This window comes from Protopterus annectens, chromosome 13.part0, assembly GCF_019279795.1.
Source record: "Protopterus annectens isolate FY-2018-M chromosome 13.part0, PAN1.0, whole genome shotgun sequence".
Lineage (NCBI taxonomy): Eukaryota > Metazoa > Chordata > Ceratodontiformes > Protopteridae > Protopterus > Protopterus annectens.
The window spans coordinates 415502815-415525651 of record NC_056747.1 but is presented as its reverse complement, the minus strand read 5'-3'; the positions used below and the strand labels follow the sequence as shown (position 1 = coordinate 415525651).

Below are 22837 nucleotides of genomic sequence, written 5' to 3'. Positions count from 1 at the left end.
ACTTTACGGAATCCTTCAGTCTTCCTTCACCAACGTTCCCTTTGGTTAATCTCTTTTTGGACTTCAAGTGAAAGAGACTTTGACTAGGTGCGAGCAGGAAGGAAAAACCTTGTCTGCCATTGGAGTCCATTTCTCTCCCATCCAGACCATATCCCAAGGGGAATACAGGAGGGAAAATGTGGTTCTGCAAATCCCAAAAAGGTTTTCCTCGGGCACAGGGTCAACCCTCCCCCAGGGGCAGGGGGGAGGATATAATGGACACCGCCCTCGTGGCAGAGGAGGCCTGCAACATCAGGGGGACAGAAAAGCTTTCTCTCCCTTCCATTGACCCTGAGGGTTTGTCCGACTGTCTGTGGAGGCAGTCAGGGGTCATACATCTCTGTACCCAAGCGCCTGGCTTAACTGTCATTCAAGATCGTTGGGTACACACTAATATCCAGAGGTTACCCGATTCCCTTTATTTCTGAACCCCCAACAAGCCGGTCGCTCCCAGACATACCTATCCAGTTAGACCGTGCAACATCAGAGGTCATCTCTTTGCTGCAAAAAAGTCCTCCAAGAAGTCCCTGCAGAGCAAGTAGGATCTGGAACTTATTCTCTCTTCTTTAGTTCCAAAAAAGACACGACTGGAGTTCAGTTCTAGATCTCGGCAGGCTCAATAAGCATGTAAGAAAATCAAAGTTCCGAATGGTCATTCTGCAGTCTATATTTCCCGTTATCTGGAAAGACAACTGGATGTGCTCAATTGATCTCCAGGATGCGTACTACCACATCAAAATGGACAGGCGCTCCAGGAGACACTTGCGCTTCTGACTGGGAGCCAATCATTTTCCGTTCAGAACCCTGCCCTTTGGTCTCACTACAGCCCCCAGAGTGTTTAACAAATGCATGGCAGTGGTAACTGCTCACCTGATACATCAAGGATTCCAGGTGTTTCCGTACCTAGATGACTGGCTTCTCGGTGCTGCCACCAAGCATCAATTCATAAGGACCAGGGACGAGACTCTATCCTTGTGCGCCAGCCTAGGCATCGCTGTCAACTTGCAAAAGTCAGCCTTATCTCCCTCACGGTATATTGTATATCTAGGCTCAGAAATGCACAACCACCATGTCAGTAAAGCTAACGCAGGAAAGAGTGGAATCTTTACGCAGTCAGATCAGATTCTTATTAAACAGAGTCCAGGCCAGAGCAGTCCCAAGTCCTAGAGACTATGGCTTCCGCCATCTTATTATTTCCTCTTGCTTGCCTACATATGAGGATTCTCCAGTGGATGCTATTTGCACAATGGTCTATGCAAGATCTTCTATTGTCTCACCAGATATTAACAAACGCATGCAAAAGGGATCTGACATGGTGGTTACACACTAAACAACTTGTCATAGGTTGTCCACTTGTTCCTCCCCAAGAGAAAGCAAGTTTTGACCACTGATGCTTCCCATATAGGGTGGGGGTGGGGGGGCATAATCTGGGAAAGACGGTCCAAGGTATTTGGCAAAACCACAAGAACCACTCGCACATCAATATTCTGGAGATGAGAGCGGTGCTATATGCGTTGCAAGCACTTCACAGCTCCCTTCCCACTGGAACGATTGCGATTTCAGTCAGACATGTCTGTCGTGTTTTACATAAACAAGCAGGGGGGGAACCAAGTCTTACCTGCTTTGCAGAGAGGCCTTGAGAGTTTCGAAATGGGCGATGGATACTCAGTGGTACCTGACATGCATATCCTGGGGAAATCCAATGTAATAGCGGACAAACTCTGCCAAGCAATTCTGATGTCTCACGAGTGGTCCCTGAATCAAATGGTTGCGAAAGAGATCTTTCACAAATAGCGCCAGCCTTGCTGCGATCTATTTGACATTCACCTGAACACCAAATGCAGCAGCTACTTTGCCCTCATTCTCCATCTGGGGGTGTCACCCAGGGATGCTCCAGTTCACGATTGGCCCCCCGGGAATTCTTTATGCTTTCCTTTTCCACTCCTAACCAAAGTAATACAGAAAGCAAGACAGTTGAGGAGTTCCTTGGTACTCATTGCTCCTTACTGGCCTCAAAAGTTTGGTTTCCTTTCCTGTGGCCCTACCTCTTGGAGTAACCATGGATTCTGGACCCATCTCCAGATCTCCCGATTAATCAATCGGGACAGCTTCACCCCTCCATCCAGACCCTCAAATTAACAGCATGGCTGCTCCAATTCCACGTAGCCAGGTGTATTCCCTTATCCCCAGCGGTCAAACACATCCTAATTTCATCCCATAAACCTTCCAGGCAAACTATTTTTTAGCAAATGGAAAAGGTTTTCCCTTTGGGCTACAAATAGGGTGTTTAGATCCATATACGGCTCCTTTTAGAATCCATTTTATCCTTCCTAACAATTTTTCATGAAGGTGCGGCAGCAGCTACAGTGAGTTCAATTAGCTGCCATTTCCAATTTTCATTTTAGTTTCATGGGAAATCCTATCGTGCAGCACTCCCTCTGTAAAATCTTCTTAAAAGGAGTTCTTGGTCTCCCAATAAACCGCCATTAGAACCTTGGGACTTTTAACTTAGTCCTCTTATCTTTGATGTCTGCACCCTTTGAACCATCCTAGTCGTCAGACTTAAAATTATCATGGAAAACCTTGTTCTTGGTAGCTGTAACATCGGCTAGAAGGGTCTTGGAACTTCAAGCCCTAACTATTCGACCACCTTACATTATCTTTCACAAGGTGTCGGTCTCCTGTCGGTCTCCTGTCGGTCTCCTGTCGGTCTCCTGTCGGTCTCCTGTCGGTCTCCTGTCGGTCTCCTGTCGGTCTCCTGTCGGTCTCCTGTCGGTCTCCTGTCGGTCTCCTGTCGGTCTCCTGTCGGTCTCCTGTCGGTCTCCTGTCGGTCTCCTGTCGGTCTCCTGTCGGTCTCCTGTCGGTCTCCTCACAAACCCTTCCTTTCTTCCTAAGGTATGCGCAGAGCACAACCTGAACTACCATTGAGCTACCTGCGTTTTTTTCTAAACCACTCTAATAAATGAGCATAGACTTCTCCAGATAGATGTACACAGGATACTCCATTTTATTTAGAGGACTAAAGAATTCAGGAAATCTGAAACTTTTCGTTTCCTTTTCTGAGAAAAGGAAAGGCTTGCCTGTTTCAAAAATTACTCTTTCAATATGGCTTTAGGATTGCATACCCTTTGCTTATCAGCAAGCTGGTAGACAATTACCGGTAAAAGCTAAAGGTCACTCTACTTTAGCTGTAGCTACTTCATGTGCCTTTAGATCTAGGCTCCCAATTGATGCTATTTGTGCAGCAGCTACTTGGGCAAGACCACATACGTTTAACTCATTACAAATTGGATTTGGCCTCCCAGGACAGGTCATCCTTTGGGTCCACTGTGCTGAAGAGTCTCTTCGCTTGAGCCAGGATAAAGGTGCTAGGGACGCTGTCCCATCCAGCAAGAATTACGGCGAGATAGGACTACATAACATAAAGAAGTTGTGTACTTGCATAACGTTCCATGTTTGTAGTCCATCTCACCTATATTTTTGCATCCCTCCAACCCCCTTCCTGTTTCTGGGGGATCTGGTAGACCTTTTTTTGGGGCTGCCTGACTGCTCTTTATTGTCCATCTGGAATGGATTTTTCTAATCCTTTGCTGTATTTATACGGCTTCTTTCTTATTACCTGATGGGTATTTATGGCTTTCTTGCAAACTAGATCTGGGGAATTTCCGTGAGGCACCATGGGAATAGGGGCTAGCCTTGAGCCAGTAAAAGCTCTCTAGCTTTAGTTTTGGCCGAGTCAGAGCCGAATATCGGCTCCGAACCCATCCAGCAAGAATATAGGGAAGATGGACTACTAACATTGAACGTTATGGTAAGTACATAACTACTTTTTTTAACAGCTAAACTGGAGCTAGGTAAGAGTACAATGGTAATTCATTTATTTTCTTACTGTTCTTGCTTAATTTACATTGCTGCAACAGCAAAGTAGAAGTAGTGTCCTTACTCTATTTTTGACTCAAATTAACTACCTTTTCCCCCCCTCTAAGATGGAGAATGGACATACTCTGTTTGACTATAGTGTTGGATTAAACGAGATTGTACAGCTTCTGATAAGACCTGCAATAGTACCATGCCAGCAGCCAAGTAAAGAGAAAGATGAGGAGTTGTCAGACACAGATTCTGGTTGTGGTTCAGACAAGAATTCCAGCAATGGTGAAAGCGTCTCTGATATGGATGGGCAGGCAGGCACTGGTGTCCAAACTGAGCTTACGGATCCTGGATTTGGGTTGTACAAGGTAAGTCTCTACTTCAGTTACCTAGGGGCTCAAGATGCCATGACCCTGTACTCCTGTGGTGTCAAAGGAAGCGAATGAAGATTTCTGATTTTTTATTTTAACACTTTCAGATAAATGAGTTTGTGGATGCTCGTGACATGAACATGGGAGCTTGGTTTGAAGCTCAGATTGTTAATGTGACCAGGGAAGGAACTACGGTGGATTCTGGAAATGAGAACACTTCTAATGAGAGCATTGTGTACCATGTGAAATATGAAGAGTAAGTAATGTGCCTCTCTCCTAATAGCAGGCCTGGTGCTATAGCTTGAAAGGATACATTTACTGTAATTCTGGTGTGTGGTATTGCAATTTTTTGCTATGAAGACTGGCTACTGAAAACTTTCTGCCCCACATCTATAGTGTGTTTGGATAATGTGGCATCAACATTTGCTTTTATGTTGACCACAACGGGGCCAGCATTTGTAACAATGTACCTTTATTGCAACGTCACCTAATTTCTCCAGCTGGAAAATTGAGGGTTTTTTTTCTTTGCCTTGGCTGTACTTGCTACTTTTACTGACCCTCTTTCTATTTTTTACCTGCTTTTGCTCTTGTGCTAACCCCAGTACATTACATTTTAGTTTTTGGTATTTTGTTGTAGTGGGCTGTGCCACTTGTGCTCCTTTTCTGATATCATTGTTTATCTAATTACTAATTAAAAAAAAAGTACAAGAATACTGTTTTACGCACAATCCTGTCTTTTCAGCAACTGCATTGACTAACCTCTAGTTTTTTTTCAGATGGATGTGTGCATATTTCAAATATGTTGTAATTGTCAGTTGATGAATCTGCTTAAGTCATCAAGTCTGTCAGAATTGTGTGTTTAAAAAGTATGTTGTCATTGCTCGGGGTACTTGCTTTTTCTAGTCTGTTATGGCACAATTTTGTTCCTGCACTGATGCAGGGGTGGGTGGTCTTTACTTCTATTTTCCGTTTTTTTATTCTCATAGTCATAGATATTGAAGGATAATACAGGATCACAGGAAGTTACTGGGGTATTGGCCTAGCCAAGAGAGATAAGCCCATGTTTAGACAAGTCAGCACCCAAAGCCCCTGTCCAGCAGGGACACAGGTGGAATCCCAGGGGTGTCCCTTTTATACTTAAAAAGGATAATGAAGTACTCTGATGTGGAGAGGGAGTCTCTGGGGGACACATCTGTCCCGCCAACAAGTCCTAGTGATGTCACCGACCAGGTTGAGGTTACATGTGTAGTATGTCCTTCGTGTTTCACTGTTGCAGTCATTACATTTGTGTTATCCTGCTGGCAGGTTGCCCTCAGTCGGCCTGAATTCAAAGGTCTTGGGTCCTGCGTCGGTTGCTGTCGCCTCTTCCCTGACGTCAGGTAGTCAGGGGTATAAAAGATTCAGCCAACACCATTTTATTCAGTCTTTCTTGCCGCACGGTGCCCGAAGCAGTTTGCAAGTGCTGCTCGGCAGACTCCTGAGATTTTTGTGTTCGAGTTTCAGATCCGAAGTCTTCATTAAAAGCTAAGTACCCCATTGGGGAAACATTTTTTTTTTCTTGCTCCAGACTGATGTCAGAAAGTTAACTGTGTTTCTTGTGGGAAGCAAATACCGCATATGGACTTTCATTCTTACTGTATTCCTTGCCTAGGCCCTGACCATGACATTGCTAGTTGTCGGTTTTGTGCTAGATTTAACCAACGCACTAAGCGTTGGTACGATTTTGCATTAAGCTATTTTAGGCGAAGATTTAAATTTATACAATGTCATCGGATAGCCATCAGACTACCAGAGTTCACAAAAAACGCAAAGAAAAAGAAAGATCGGCAATAGAGGTCCAAAACCGATGACTAAGCTTATCCTAAGCAAGTCGCCGGTTCTCAGTGAGGCGCTTTTGCAGCCCCTGATGTCTGCTACTTTAGAGTCGCAGGCCGCTACAGACTCCCACGTGGAGTCAGCCAGGCTGCCGGAAACTCAAAGTATTGGAGCCTCTGAGATTATTCCCTCAGATGGGTCCAGAGCTGCTGAGCAGGCATCTGCTTCTGAGGGTGTATTCAGACCTAAACAATTGTATATTAAACAGACTTCAAAGACTAAAAACACCTTTAAAGGCAAAGAAACAAGTTCACCAGCCACAAGGACTGGCCTCCATGCCCAAAAAACAGATGCTCAAAATGGCTGAAGACTTAATTACCTTGATCAGGGGTTCCCATCCCTCTCCTGATAAGAGGCCTAGGCAAGAGGCAGACTATGAATCTTCAGATCAGGTTTCCATTTCTTCTGAATCCTCTTCTGATTAGGAATATTCTCTTCCCCCTATGAGGATACTGATGCTAAAGAATCAATTCCTTCAGCTTCTCCTCCTGAGGACTACTCTTTTGGGGAAACCTTGTATACCATGAGGGAGCACTTCCACTTGGAGAGCCAAGATTTTTCAGAATTAAAGAAAAGGCTCAGACTTCCTTTTACTTCCTCAACACAGACCTCTAGCTATTCCACCTGTTAGTCTGACCCCTGACTCGTTACCTCCAGCTCCTGTTAGGCCGGACAGATGCTACAGAGTTCCTAACTCTCAAATTCCTTTTCAAAAACCCTACTTCAGACCCAGAAACTATTTCTCAGGGTCCAAAAGGGGTCAAGGTTTCTACTGCAAAAAACCCTACCCCCCTCTGACAGGGATTCTAGGGCACACTGGCTAGATGGAGAAAAAAGATTTACACATCTGCTACTTTGGCTATAAGGGCCTTAAATTGCCAGTTTCATATGCTCAAATATCAGCAATATATCATGACACTGCTTAAACAGAAAATGATGGCAAATTCTGAATGTGCAGAAAACAAATGCAGGATTTATTGCATGCAGCTGAACAAGTTGGAAAGCATACTTTGCAATGTGGGTTTGATTCTCTGGAGGCCTCCTGCAGGGCCGCTGTTACAGGTTCTGTCATCAGGAGGCATGCTTGGTTAAAGGAGCAAAATCTGCCTTACCATGTTAAAGCAAAATTTATTAGATGCTTCTTTACAACCTGATACCTTGTTTGGTGTTAAAGCAGAACAGGTGTTAAAGAAAATGGAGGACAAAGCTAAATATACAAACTGTCAAGGATTTCTTACAGGTACAGCCACCTAGATTTAGCGGACACTGGCCTTCCAAAGAATTGGTCATTTCCAGTCTCAGACAGACCTCAAAGGGGCAGATTCAGACACTCTAGAGGCAGATCACAGCTGCAAGGATCCTACAGGTCTAAGCAGTGGAGTCCTTCTACCTACAAAGGTGGAGAGGACAAATCACAATCAAACGGGAAACAGTCCCAATGACTTCCCCCTGCCTGCACCAAGCACTTGTCTTCTGGCAGCACCCTTAGGGGGAAAACTAGCACTTTTTTTCTCAAAATTGGCACATTATAACTCAGGACAAATGGGTTTTACGCATAGTGTCACAAGGCTACAAGTTTCATTTCCATACCCTGCCAAGGGCAAATGGTAGGCCAGACCTGCCAAAAAAATCAATGGGCAGAGGCTCAAAAACAAGTCGCAGCTCTCATGGACATGAGGGCTATTCAAGAGGGACAAGGATTTTACTCGAGACTGTTCTTGGTACCCAGGAAGGACAAAGCATGGAGACCAATACTGGACCTATCTATTCTAAACACTTTCCTGGATATACCAAAATTCAGGATGTTGACCTTACAGCAGCAGCTGCCCATGCTGGGCAGCAAGGCTTGGCTCGTGACCTTTAGACCTAAGAGGTATACCTGCATGCCCCAATCGGACAATAATGCAGAAGCTACCTCAGATTCAAGGCTGGCTCAAAGCATTTCCAAGTCTCTGCACTGCCCTTTGGCATATCTACTGCATCCAGGGTCTTCACAAAGTGCCTGGCACCAGTAATTGCTTACTGCAGACAGAGGAATACAAATATATCCTTATGTGGATGACTGCCTCATACAAGCAGAGAACAAGAACATTCTACTACAGCATCTGACGTTTTTGATAACACTTTTAACATGTCTAGGGTACACAGTCAACAAAAAGAAATCAAAACTAGTACCCTCTCAAGAGATAATATTCCTGGGTGCAAGCTTAAATACATTAGCCCAGATGGCTTATCTCACTCCAGACAAAGGCAACTGACCTACCTATTTCAAGGAAATGACAACTAAGGCCCAGTTATCTGCAAGAAAAATTCTGCAGGCTTTGGGCTTCATGGCATCCTGCATCTTATTAATTCCATATGCAAGACTGCATATGAGGAAAATTCATTGGTACCTAAAAAGTGTTTGGACACATTACCACAGTCTGAAAACAGTGATTACTCTAATTCCCTGCCTGCAACAGGAGTTTCAGTGGTGGGCAAAGGCTTGTCACCAAAACTAGGGGCAGCCATTCTCACTACCCCCAGCCAGGCAGAGCCTAACGACGGATACATCAGATTATGCTTGGGGGGCACACATGGCAGGAAGAAGCATTCAGAGCGCCTGGTCCACAAACCAAAAGCATCTACAGATCAGAGATTCTAGCTGTTCAAAATGCCCTGACAGCCATCAAGGACTTACTTCATCCGGGACAACTACTGATGGACAACACCACGGTCGTGTGGTACATAAGCAAGCAGGGGGGTACTTCACTCTTATCCCCTGTGCAGACTAACCATGTCTTTATGGGACACAGCATTGACTTACCAAGTTCATCTGCAGGCACAATTCCTGCCAGGAAAGGAAAATACTCCTGGCAGACGAACTAAGCAGAAACCTCATGGATCCCCACGAGTGGCACCTGGATCCACAAGTCTTCAGCATGATAAAGAAATGGGGATGCCAGGACATATTTATTTGCCTCCCTCAAAACAATCAGCTAAAAAGATTATGCACAAGGACTTGTCACAGACCAGCTTGGAAAGTGGGCGCCTTATCTTTCAACTGGACAAACATATCAGTATATACCTTTCCTCCACTGCCTCTCCTCTCCAAGGTACTCCTAAAGATCAGGCAGGAGAAACCAAAAATGATTGCCCCAGACTGGCCACGCCAGTGCTGGTATCTGATCTTAAGGAACTTGTCCCAATGCCCAGCCTGGACCTTACCTCAAATGCCTTTTCTACTGTCCCAGCAAAACAATCGGATTCTGCACAGCCAACTCACGACCCTTTTATTAAGAGGCCTCCAAGGAGAACGCCAATACCTGCATGGGACATCAATTATGTCTTGGAAAAACTCACCTAACCTCCTTTTGAGCCAGCTGCTACTGCTGCGGATATGAAGTTCTTATCTTTGAAAACAGCTCTGCTCCTAGCAATAACTTCTGCAAGACCGGTTTCAGAGCTACAGGCTCTCATGGCTGTGGAACCCTTTATCATTTTTTATCCAGACAGGGTCTCTGAGAACAAACCCTACATTTATGCCTAAGGTGGATTCCAGTGTAGCCCTTAACCAAACAATTCATTTGCCAACTTTTTATCCAAATCCACAGAACAAGGGGGAGAAAATTCTGCATTCTTTGGATGTACACATACAACTTAGATTCTACTTGGACAAAACTAAAGTTTTCAGAACAATTACTAGTGGCATATGCCGCAGCATCACAAGGAAAGGCCATCTCCAAGCAGACTATTTCAAAGTGGATAGGTCACTGCATTTTTCTGCTACTCACAGCATGGCAAACCAGTGCCTAAGGGCATTAGGCCACATTCAACCAGAGCTGCAGCCACTTCTGCAGCCTTTCTCAGGGGAGTACCAACCAAAGACATTTTAGAGGCTGCTACTTGGAGTTCAGTGCATACCTTTTACAAAACATTACAATCTGCCTGTTGACTCTAAATCCAGGGCAGGCTTTGCTACTGCAGTTCTGCAGGGCCTCATAGCTGCTCCTACTGCTGTTTTAGCTCCAGCCCCCCAACCATAGCTTTGGGACCCACTCCAAATGTAATGACTGCAACAGTGAAACACAAAGAACATAGTACAGTTGTGTACACGTACCATAAATGTAGATGTTTGAGTGATTCACTGTTGCAGTCCAGGTTACCCACCCACCATCCCCCTTATTTTTGCTGGAACTTATCTTTACTTTAATCTATACGACCTAGGTGGTGTATTTGCTTATAGATGAAGGTAAAGCTTATTTTTGTTCATGTAGGTTTCATTTACATAATTTTAGCCTACCCTTGTGGGGGCACCTGACATGTGGGGCAAGCAAAACTGAATAAAATGGCGTCTGCTGTATCTTTTATACCCCTGACGTCAGGGTAGAGGCGGCAGCAACCTACCCAAGACTTTGGAATTCAGGACTACTGAGGGCAACCTGCCAGCAGGATAACCCAAATGTAATGACTGCAACAGTGAATAACACTCTTAACATCTACATTTATGGAAAGTGTACACAACTGTTCTGTACTTGAGTGCAGCTTGACTTGCAGATATGCAACAGTCCTATCAAGATGGAGTCTGAGATTGCTTTGTATGTCGGACAGAGGTCACCTCTAAGGAGTCTGTATGAAACTGAGTAGAGGGACCTTTCTACCATTTGTGTAGGGTAGATGTTTGAGGCCCTGGATTCTCCTGATGAGAAACTTCTGTGCCATCTCCAGCTGCTGCATGTGCTTTGCAAGGTAATTGCCGAAGGAGACGTTTTACTCTGTAACTGGCCTTAGAAGAATACAGTATGTTAATGACCTCCTTGTCTGTGGATGAGACCCTTGCTTTTGAAAGCTTTCCATACAACGGATGAGACATGGTGGTCAACAGTCATGGTTGCTATCAACCTGTGTGCCCATGTCCCTCATGACTGACTGCATGCTTAGGATGATGTTGTTAATGTGATGTGGGGACATCACTCTCCCCAAAGAGGATGATGCATTTTTGGCATTCACCTTGAGGCCATGTTTCTGGCACCAGTCATTTGGGTAAGATCATCTTAGAGGACGTCCACTTCCCGTGGGGAATTGACCGTGCCCAGCTTGCAGTTGTCTGCGTTCAGCCATAGCCCACTGGTTTTGGCCTGCACCTCAGAAGTATATCCCGAATAAGAGGCCCCAAGACTGATCCCTGGGGTATGCCACTCTTTATTTTATTTATTTATTTTTACAAGTGGTCTGCTTGATGTGGCTTCTCCTATTTTGATTAGGTGAGTTCTCAGTGAGCCAGTTTGCTATCCACCTGGATTTGTACTGTGCTGCTGTCACAGCTACTTCCAGACAGTTGTCAAGTTTTGTCTTAAAACTGTCTGCTGGAGATCTTTTTTTCCATGATCCCAATAGTGCACAAGTGGGCTTTCTGTATGTATGGCTTTTCACAGAGCGACTTAGACTGGGGAGCCAATGGTGCACTCCCAGTCACTGTAGTGCTCCCATGGAATTGGAAAATGTAAGCTAGTGGAGTGGGGGGTGCAAGTCCTGTCAGTTGGACTTAAAGCCCCCCTACAATTTTTTCTTCTCCAAGTTGTGATTTTTCAAATTTTGAAAGGGCTATTCTTAAGTCTACCAATTCTAGGTAGAGCTTTGTATGATGTGTGGTTATGTGAGAGGTTACAGCTAACAGTGTAATAAAATGTTATTCAGTAACCTAATATATTAAAGGCACCTAGACTACATTACATAATGGGGGCTATTGGTGTTTGGATACATAGCCTATCGGCCCTAAGGCCTATGCAAGCCTAGCCATAACAATTCCCTGGATATTTCTTCCCACAGTATTTACTTCTCTGGGCCCCTGTCTAGCAGGGCGACTGACATGATACCCGGGGTGAATTTCCTATCTCCCATCCAATCATCAAGGTCCTTTTTGAAGAGGGCCAATGAGGCGCTCTGCTTGACATGTATGGGCAGTCTATTCCAGAGTATGAGGAGTCCTCTGGGTCAGGAACCTATCCCTCCAGCATGTTTTGTTCATTGTGATAAAGTTTAGATCCATGGAGCGTGTGGCTCTGAGGGATTGGGATTTCTTTAAGTGGAGCATGTCCAACAGCTCAGGGTTTGACATGGCTTTGTATGTTGAGCAGAGATCGCCTCTGAGTAGACTATATGCCACAGAGTATAGCTGGAGTTTTTTTAGACTGTCAGCATATGGTATCTGATTTAGGCCTGTGATTCTTTTAGTGAGAGGTATTTCTGTGGCCTTTTCCAGCTGTTGCAGATGTCTTGTGAGGTATACCAAACTGGGCATTATACTCAATGGGTCTAATGAGGGATGAGTACTGTGGGAGAATGACTTCCTTTTTTCTGGATGAAAAGCCCTTGGTGATGGTGTGCCACATAGGATTTCCTGACTGTTGTGGCAATGTGGTTATTGAAACTGAGACCACTGTCCACCTGTGTCCCCAAGTCTCTCATCACACTTTCGATGTTTAGTGTCCTGCCACCTATGTGGTAATTCATGGGTACATGTTTTTTTTCCAAAAGGGAAACTATACATTTCTTGGCATTAAGCTTGAGCCCATGGCTCTGGCACCAGGAATCTTTCTGTAAGGCCGTTTTGTAGAATATCCACATCATTTGGGGATTCAGTAATGGCTCCCAGTTTGCATCTGCAAACTGTTAGCCAGAGTCCCTTAGTGTTGGCCTGTACTTCAGAGAAGTAGATGCCAAGCAAGAGTGGTCCCAGGACTGAACCTGAGGTACTCCAATGGTCACTTGTCTGGAGCTGGATTTGGAGTCTGCTACTTTTACAGTCTGGGTTTTGTCAATAAGCCGGTTGGCAACCCATCGAGTGACTTGGGGATTTATTCCCAGCTTAGTGAGTTTATCTATGATTCCAGAGTCTTAAAGTGGCTAACCAAATTGTATTGCAGCTTCATGTTAGAATTGGAGGCATCATTACAAGTGATATCATTTTTCGTTTTGAGTTTATTGGAGAAATATTTGTGTGGGGCATGCAATGACTTTGGTATCAGACCACACCTAGTATCGCAGCTTTGGCATGAGCTGCTTAAACTGTAACTGTGATATAATGGAAGGCTGTGTAGGTAATGGTCAGAGTTCATATTTTAATTATAAGAGTAAAATAACCTTCATTCACTGGTTAACATAGGTGATGGAGATATGAAATATTTTTTCTTCCTTTCTGGGTATAATCAGTTACTCTGTAGTTCATTGTGTATATACCCATTTACAGCAGCCTGTCCCAGGTATTTAAACTGGTGCCAAATGTGGTCTTGAGGTGCCATGATAGTCCATTAACATGTCCATTTCAGTATAAAGCTTTGAGACTTTGAAGGTTATGCAGTGTTGCAGGCATACTTTAAACTAAGTTAAGTATGTGGCAAATTACATTGTTCCATACAGTTTGTCATATCTTGCAGGTTCTGTGCAGGCTTTCACATTATTTATCTTTGCTTTATCTTGAAATTGAAAGCAGCAGGAGTATGTGTATTACTGTGAAATTTATGGATTAAGTGTAGTGCTTTAGTATACCCAAAGATCAATGGATTTGGAGCAGTAAGGTCATACATAGTGTCAAAATATAAAAATGTGTTATTTAACCATGGAATGAAAATCTGAATAAAAGAAACAAAAACATTTGGAGTGTGAGGGACTATCCATAACCATTGATAGGAAACAATGTAAGTAGGGGTGCCTGCGTCTTGTGTCCCACCTTTTGCGTAAACTAGCCTCTCCCCTTGAGCGAACTGTCACAAAAGTGAAAATGAAAATTGCAATTCAAAAAGGCAGCGAAGACTTTTGGGGGGGGGGGGGGTATGGAAACTTTCCTTGTTACCCACATCCCTTGCAGTTTGTATACCAACTCTGAAATCAATCAAATGCAGGATAATTGCAAGTTTCAAGACCCTGCTGTTCCATGAGGGTTTTTATTACATAGTCGAACTATTACAACTTTGAATGCCATATGATCGAAACCATATGTTCGAAGTTGTAAAAGTTCGAATATGTCGAAAGAAAACTGTTAGCAGGGGGGCAAGCTCCACCTGCCCCCCCCCCCTGCTCTTTAAATAATACCAACTCCAAGATCGCACTACAGTGAGTTTCCCTTTACTGCACTGTAGTGCGATCTCTGAGTTGGTATATTTAGAGTGAGGGGTGCAGGGGGGGCTCACCCCCCTGCTTAAAACAAGTTTTTTTTTTTTTTTTATTTTATGTGTTCGAAGTATTGAAACTTCTAACATAAGGGTTCGACTTTATTACGTTATGAAATTTCAAAACTTCGATCATGTAATAGGATCCCATTCCATGAGCCTGTACAGAAAGCAGCTGAAAAAAGCCTGGTAGGAGTGTTTGCACTTCAGATTGCAACCTCATATTGTGTAGTTCCATATATCATTGAAAGTGGTTAGGTTGAACCTATTTTATTGTAAATTAATATCACTGCAAATGGCATTCATTGAAAATTTGCTTTGTACCAAATGCAACTTTTGCAGGGGAATAGCCCCACCGCCTTACTTTAAATGCAGTAACTCCATGGTCTCAATCTCAGAGAGAGGGGAAAAAATGCCGCACACAATGAATCTCTGCTGGAGCAAAAATATAATCCTGTACAACAAAATGCTGACTTTACTTCACACTTCTTGCTAGAGTCACTGCTATAATAACTCCTAGAGAAGGGGGTGGTGGGCATACCATTAGTCAGATACGTTTTTGTGAAGTGAATTTTCAGTGAAATAGGCTTGACCAAGATTTTCAGTGAAATGAAATTTAACGGAAATGACATGGACCCTTAATTTATATATTTGGTAGGGGGGGATACTCATATACATGAGCATATAGGTTCTTTGCCTTAAAAAAAATTCACGTGCAGTGAAAAGGGCTTGTGTAGCCAATTTCTTGCTTCAGTGCTGACCTTGTATTTTGCTGATGGTAGCTTTTTTGTTTGTTGAGGCAATTTTAAAAATATTTTCTTCATACAATCACATTTTGTACAGTTATGAGTTAATAGGCAAATACTAAGCTATACCTGCCCTTGTGGGACATTTTAAGCCTAGAGAGAGTGGCATTGTCTATCCCATGGTCAGTTGTGTATTACCCTAAAAAACTGGGATCATACCATAAATACTTTTGAATGGAAACATGCATGGGATCACGCACCGCAGTCCTGGAGTAAATTTTGTTTTCCTCATCCACAGATCCAAGTTGCACTCTAATTTGGACAGGGGTGAATTTTGTTTTGTCTGTTGCAGAGCAGCTGTGTCCTCTACAAGATGTACCTGTCCCTTCAAACATCTGTTGGTGTTGGAGAAGAGGTTTAATTGCCTAGACAGAGTACTTCTGATTCCATTTGACTTGCTGATGTGCATTAAATCCAATGTGTGTTAGGTCAGAGTATGCCATGCCTGCCAGCCACAGATCACTTCATAGCAGTTGGTAGGATACAGAGTATAGTGAAAGAGCTTCGAGGCTGTCCATGTAGACCATCTTTGTGTAGTTTTGCTTTAATTTGCTTTGCCACACTTGATGTTATGTGAGGTCAAGATGTAGGTGCTTTCAGGTACCTTGCTGCCTAGTACTGCAGTGGGGCTTTTGGACCCATATAGATGTGACTTTGCATTTTGCACTTTGTAAAAGTGCTTAACATGCTGGACTCTTTTGTAACAAGTACTTGATGAAAACAAGTGTATCCCTTGAATATTGGCATTGAATGTGTGGCCAATGTTTGACTTTCTGTATGTTTTTAATGTTGGTGATATGCATAGTTAAAACAGAAGCACTGCCAACAACCAGCCCCCCCCCCCAAAAAAAAAAAACATTCTATTTCCCAATGGTACTTGTTCTTGGTTGGGGAATAGGTACTGTGGCAACAATTTAACTTGCGTAGTGCCGATTCAGTTTTAAGATAGAGCAATGATTTCAAACCTCTGCCCCTGACTAGAGCAATGATTTCAAACCTCTGCCCCCGACTAGATACCACTAACTCGCACCCATGCCTGTAAGCATAACAGGGAGACAGCACTGGCTGAGCTGGCATGTTTCTTACAAGTCCTATTTTTCACATAAAATTGTGAAAAATAACTACCAACAGTGAACTCTGTTATGGCAGAATGGAATGAAAGTGCTGTATTTTAAGGTAGCATGTACATTTTTTGTCATATGGTTTTAATGTTGCTTTTGCAACTAACACCAATCATAACTACGAAAAAGCTCAAGTATACACCTGAAGAGCAGAACTAGGAATGCTTGCTTACCAGAATTTCACCTACCAAGAAGCTTGGTACCTTTCCATACTGACCATCTGTGCTAAAATTTGCTTTGCGTTCTCTGTGTTTTCCAGGAAGTGCTAATAATGCTCTTTAGTGCCACTGTCACTTGTTGCTTTTGGTAACTCACTTAGAGCGGCCAGATCAATCTGGCACACCCAGCTTATAATAATTGCTGTATAAACTTAAAATGAGCAGACTGTGCTATTAACTTAAAGTATGTGCTATTAACTTAAAGTAACTATAAAACTAAACATTCTCTCTCCAGAAGACTGAGACCGTTATTTTACAAGTTTTGTGCAGTTATCTTTACATCCCCCTCAGTAAACAGAGGGCCACAATCTTTTGAAGTAGAATAATTAAGTTTTTTTTCTTAAATTGGGAAATACATTCTGAAAACTAAATATACTAACAAATGTAACCTTGCAGACACAGTAATGTAAAATACTATTTTGAAAAGCTAGGTGCCATAAGAAACCCATAAACAGTTGAGCCGATGTCCTTCAAGGATGCATCTGCAGTCATCACATATGGGTTGTCCTGCCTCAGGCAGCCCTTCGGTCGGCCGGATTCCAAAGTCTGGGTCCGGCGTCGGCTGATGTCGCCCCTTCCCCAACGTCAGAGCGCCTGGGGTATAAAAGCGTCAGCCGACACCATCTTCCTCAGTCTTTCTTGCCGCGTGGTGCCTGAAGCAGAAGTAGTTCGCAAGTGCCAGTCGGCCAGCTCCTGTAATTCAGCTAAACCGAAGACTTCAAAAGCCAAGTACCCCGTTGGGGACTCTTTCTTGCCTCAGCCGATGTCAGATAAAATTAATAATTGCTTAACTTGTGGGAAACAAATACCTCATAAGGATTTCCACTCTTACTGCCTACCTTGCCTAGGCCCAGACCACGACGTCTCGGCCTGTGCCACCTGTGCTTCCTTCAACCGACGCACTCTAAGACGTCGGTCGGAGTTTGCAGAGGAATTTTTTGGGGCTAGTTTTGCTTACAAAATGCCGTCTGAGACTCCGGCTACACATTTAATACAAAAACGGAAGGACAAGGACCGACGCACGGGGTCCGCAGTTTCGGCTGAAACCTTGGCCAGGCCTACCGCGAGTGTCTCTGTCTCGGCTGAAACAGAGTCCTTGGTACTACCGTCCACCGAAACCGTACAACCGACAACCTCTGCCCCGGAGGCCTTTACTGTATCGGTTGTTGAATCTCCATTGGAATTTGGTGTCCAGGAACCTTCCAACACCATTCCCTTAGACAAAACTACACCAGCACGTGGTGCAGCCAGGCCTCCTGCATCCATGTCTATTAAGGCATTCTCTAGGGCTAAAGCTGCTAAACACTCAAAATCTATGCCTCCCAGGGTTCTCTCAGGGACCCACTACAGGTTCTCAGATCCTTAGTCTAGCAGAGGACCTTATTTCATTAATTAGGGGCTCTCAGCCTCATCCGGACAGGGGCTCTCAACCTCCTACAGAAAAAAAGGCCCAGGGTTGAGCCCCTCTGATCCCCTCTCCTCAGATGAGGCCTCTGATGGCTCTGCTCTCGGACTACCAGGAGGAGGCTTTTCCGGCCTACGAGGATTCAGATGCAGAGGAATCTATCCCTTCAGCCTCCCCTCTTGAAGAACTGTCTTTTGGGGAAACTCTGCACACTGAGGGAGCATTTCCAATGGCAGGGCCAGGAATTCTCTGATTCCAGGAAGAGATTAAGGACCTTCTTGCATTTGCCTCAACAGAGACCTTTAGCTATTCCCCCTGTTTTGAATGTCATTGATGTGTACTCTGAATCTAGCACAACCCCTGACACTCTCCCTCCGGCTCCTGCCAAACCTGATAGGTACTACAGGGTCCCGGAATCGCACCTTTTCCTTTACAAGGCCCACTCTGCTGATCCAGAAACCATCTCCCAGGGCCCTAAAGGGGTTGCAGCTGTCACTACAAAAAATCCACTCCCCTCTGAAAGGGAGTCCAGGGCTTTAGAGCGATGGGGTAAAAAAGTGTATACTTCTGCTACCCTTTCTATGAGGGCTTTAAACTGTCTTTCATATGATACAGTGCCAAGAATATTTATTAGATGAATTGCATAAAAAGCAGTCTTCCCCTGAACCCCTAGATCGCAAATCACTTCAGTATCTGGTACATAACTCTCAACAGGTTAGCAACCATTTCTTGCAGTGTGGTTATGATGCATTGGAAGCTTCATGTAGGTCAGCTATGACAAGTGCAGTCATACGTAGGCATGCTTGGCTGAAGGAACAATCTCTGCCAGACCAAGTTAAAGCAAAGCTTCTGGATGCTCCACTGGAAAAGCAAAAGTTATTTGGCTCCACTGCTCAGGAGGTGTTAAAGAAATTTGAAGAAAAGGCAAAATCTGTACAAACAGTCAAAGATTTTATGCAAGTCCAACCACCTAGATTCAGCAGAAATTGGCCTTCCAAGAACTGGTCCTTTCCAGACAGACAGATTTCAGAGAGGCAAGAACAGGCGTGCCAGAGGTAGAGGGCAAGCTAGAGACTCCTACAGAGGACGTCAATGGCAGCATCCCAACCAGAGAGGTAGTGCAGGGCCTACAACTGCTGCACAAGGACAGACTCAATGACTTTACTTTGACACTGCCAACCAGGGCTCAATTGGAAGCACCTTTGGGTGGAAAGCTTTCCTTATTTTCAGAGAATTGGCACATTATTACAAGGGACAAATGGACACTGCAAATAATAGACAAAGGATACAGGTTCCATTTCCACACATTACCGAAAAGAAAAGGCATGCCAGACCTGCCACCAAATCAAAGGGCAGAGGCTTTGAAACAAATCTCCAACTTAATGAAAATGAAAGCAATAGAAAAGGTTCCTCTCACAGAACAAGGCCAAGGATTTTATTCCAGACTCTTCCTTGTTCCAAGAAAAGAAAAGCAATGGAGGCCTATTCTCGACTTGTCCGCACTAAATACTTATCTCATTGTGCCAAAATTCAAAATGCTGACTCTACAGCAACTTCTTCCCATGCTGGGCAAGGGGTCTTGGCTGGTAACTGTGGACCTCAAGGAGGCATACCTGCATGTCCCTATCGGACAAAGCTGCAGAAGACACCTCAGATTTCTTGCAGGTTCAGAGCATTATCAATTCTCAGCATTGCCCTTTGGCTTATTCACTGCGCCCAGAGTATTCACGAAATGCCTGGCATCAGTAATTGCACACCGCAGACTTCAGGGGATGCAAATATACCCGTGTCTGGACGACTGCCTTATACAAGCGGACAGCCAACAAATTTTGGTAGAACACTTGAATTATGCCATCTATCTTCTTCAGGCCTTGGGATATACAGTCAACATTCACAAGTCAAGACTTGTACCATCCCAAAGAATAACTTTTCTGGGTGCGGATCTGGACACAACCACCCAAATGGCTTTCCTCACAGAAGAAAAACAAAACCAACTACCGGATTACTTCAAAAACCTGTCAAGACAAACTCAGCTGACTGCAAGGAAAATCCTGCAGGCCCTGGGTTACATGGCTTCTTGCATTCTTCTGATTCCTCAAGCAAGGCTACATATGAGGAAACTCCAATGGTACCTCAGGAGTGTTTGGACTCAGCACAGTCACAGTTTGGAAACCTTGATACCACTCATCCCATGCCTTCAAAGGGAATTTCTGTGGTGGGCTCAAGCAAGCCAGTCAAACGGGGGTTTGCCCTTCAGCAAACCAATAGCCAGCCAAACCCTTACAACGGACGCTTCAGGCCACGGATGGGGAGCGCACATGGAAGGAAGATGCATTCAAGGACTATGGTCACAAAAAGAGCTACGCATGCACATAAACCAAAAGGAAATGCTGGCAGTGATGCATGCAATCGAGGCCTTCAAGTTATTTCTACATCAAGGCCACCTGTTAATAAGGACAGACAACACTACAGTTATGTGGTACATAAACAAGCAAGGAGGCACCCATTCCTACCCTCTTTGCAGACTGGCAATGAATCTATGGGAACTTTCCCTGACTCGATATACAGCTGCAATCCCAGTTTGTACCAGGAAAGGACAATATACTGGCGGACAGCTTAAGCAGGAACATCATCGATGCACAGGAATGGGTGCTGCACCCAGACATCTTCCATTAGATAACACAATCGTGGGGGAGGTCGGACATAGACCTCTTTGCCTCCCCACACAATCATCAGCTGGACAAATTCTGCACAAGGACATACCACCCACAAGCATGGAAAGTGGACGCCCTCTTTCAGCTGGAGAGCTCCAACAGTGTATGCATTCCCACCTCTTCCATTAATGTCCAAGGTCTTACTGAAGATCAGGGCAGAGCAGCCAAGAGTGATTCTGATAGCTCCGGACTGGCCAAGACAGCACTGGTACCCATTGCTAAAGAGCATGTCACGGACAAAATCATGGCTTCTGCCACAATGGCCGCTTCTCCTGACACAGCACAATTACAAAACTCTGCATTCCAACCTGAAAACATTACAGCTAGCTGCCTGGAAAATACCTTGACTCATCACCAGGATAAGCTATCCAGGAGTGAAGGATATCGTCATGGAAGCTCGCAGGCCTTCCACAAGAAAGGCATACTCAGCAAAATGGAAAAGATTTCATACCTGGAGCACCTCAAAGGGCCTAGATGCAACAGTTATGAACATGGCACATATCCTGGAATATTTAGCAGAAATGCTCCACAATGGCCTGTCTTACTCTTCCATTAAAATTCATGCTTCAGCAATTTCAGCAGAGTACAATACTGATCCACCTGTCTTCTCTCATCCTCTGCTAAGACAGTTTCTAAGAGGAATTAAGAACCTCAATCCTCCAAGGAAACCACCACTGCCTACTTGGGACCTTAACTTCGTGTTGGAAAAACTAACACTGCCTCCCTTTGAGCCAGCAGCATCTGCAGAACTACAGTTCCTCTCTTGGAAGACTGCCTTCCTTCTGGCCATAACCTCTTCAAGAAGAGTATCTGAGTTACAGGCCCTCATGGCAGTACAGCCATTTCTTATTTTTCATCAAGACAGAGTCTCATTGAGAACCAATCCTTCATTTATAACAAAGGTGGTATCTAGGGCCTCATTAAACCAAGCTATTCACCTGCCTACCTTTCCAAATCCACAAAACAAAGGGGAAAAGCTTCTGCACACCCTGGACATGCACAGACAGATGCGCTACTACTTGAACAGAACTAAAAATTACAGAAAAACTGACCAGTTTGTAGCATATGCTGCTGGTGCACAAGGAAAAGCAATTTCAAAACAGACAATTTCAAAATGGATAGGGAATTGCATTCGTTTCTGTTACTACTTTCATGGAAAAACTGTGCCAGCTAACATTAGGCCTCATTCGACCAGAGCCACAGCCACCTCCACAGCCTTCTTAAGAGGGGTGGCTACCAAGGACATTTTAGAAGCTGCTACATGGAGCTCCGTGCATACATTTTCCAAGCATTACAACTTACCTTTATATTCCAGATCAGGCTTTGCTACGGCAGTCCTGCAGGGCATTTTAGCTACACCATCCTTTACATAGATCCTCCACCCCCTGATTGGCTATGGTATTCTACCCATATGCGATGACTGCAGGATGCATCCTTGAAGGACATAGTACAGTTTTGTACCTACCATAAATGTAGATGTCCGATAGGTATGCATCTGCAGTCAGGTTCACCCTCCCTCCTTCCCCTCTGTGGTATTTCTTGGGTACATTCCTCTCTCATAGCTAGCTGGGGTTATCTATTATGATGTATTTGTTTTTATATATGTATATTTTGTGCATGTTTGGAATTCATTGCATTTCTCCAAATTTAGCCTTCCTTAGAGGGCACCTGGCATCTGGGGCAAGAAAAACTGAGGAAGATGGCGTCTGCTGACTCTTTATACCCCAGGCGCTCTGATGTCGGGGAAGGGGCGACATAAGCCGACGCCGGACCCAGACTTTGGAATCCGGCCGACCGAAGGGCTGCCTGAGGCAGGACAACCCATATGTGATGACTGCAGATGCATACCTATCGGACATCTACATTTATGGTAGGTACAAAACTGTTCTTTCTAGTCACTGCCACAATTTGGGTTTTATCCTGGTAAACGGTACAACCGGCCAATCTTCAAAAAGCTCTGGCTTCCCTTCCTACTCTCTTGACTGCAGATTTCCGTTAAAGGAGCTAGCTACAGTGTACATCACTTTAGTACTTTCTTGCTGCCTCAAGGGAAGGCAGCCCTGAGACTTTACAGGAGCAGCAATTTCTTACAGGCTTCATTTCTGGCAAACAAGCCTCCATGTGGGAACCCTTCCACACAGAAAATATTGCCTTTTTAATAATTTTGAATCTTGTTTTCTGAAGAATACCAGTCATTTTTATATCAGTGTTGTCCAAAAACTATTTGGAACCAGGACTGTTAGTGAAGAAAATGTGCTGCTTTTGAGACACTTT

At 44.3% G+C, this 22837-nt stretch overlaps 1 protein-coding gene across 2 annotated transcripts in view; it reads left to right on the top strand.

The window, feature by feature from the left end:
• The window catches only part of UHRF1 (ubiquitin like with PHD and ring finger domains 1), a 565933-nt gene that overhangs the window by 127100 nt on the left and 415996 nt on the right, over positions 1 to 22837 (top strand). For both annotated transcript variants that reach the window (XM_044054049.1, XM_044054048.1), the window contains exons 3-4: positions 4026 to 4274; positions 4385 to 4533. In XM_044054049.1, coding sequence (XP_043909984.1) covers positions 4026 to 4274; positions 4385 to 4533 — 398 coding nt within the window. The remainder of the gene's footprint in view (positions 1 to 4025; positions 4275 to 4384; positions 4534 to 22837) is intronic.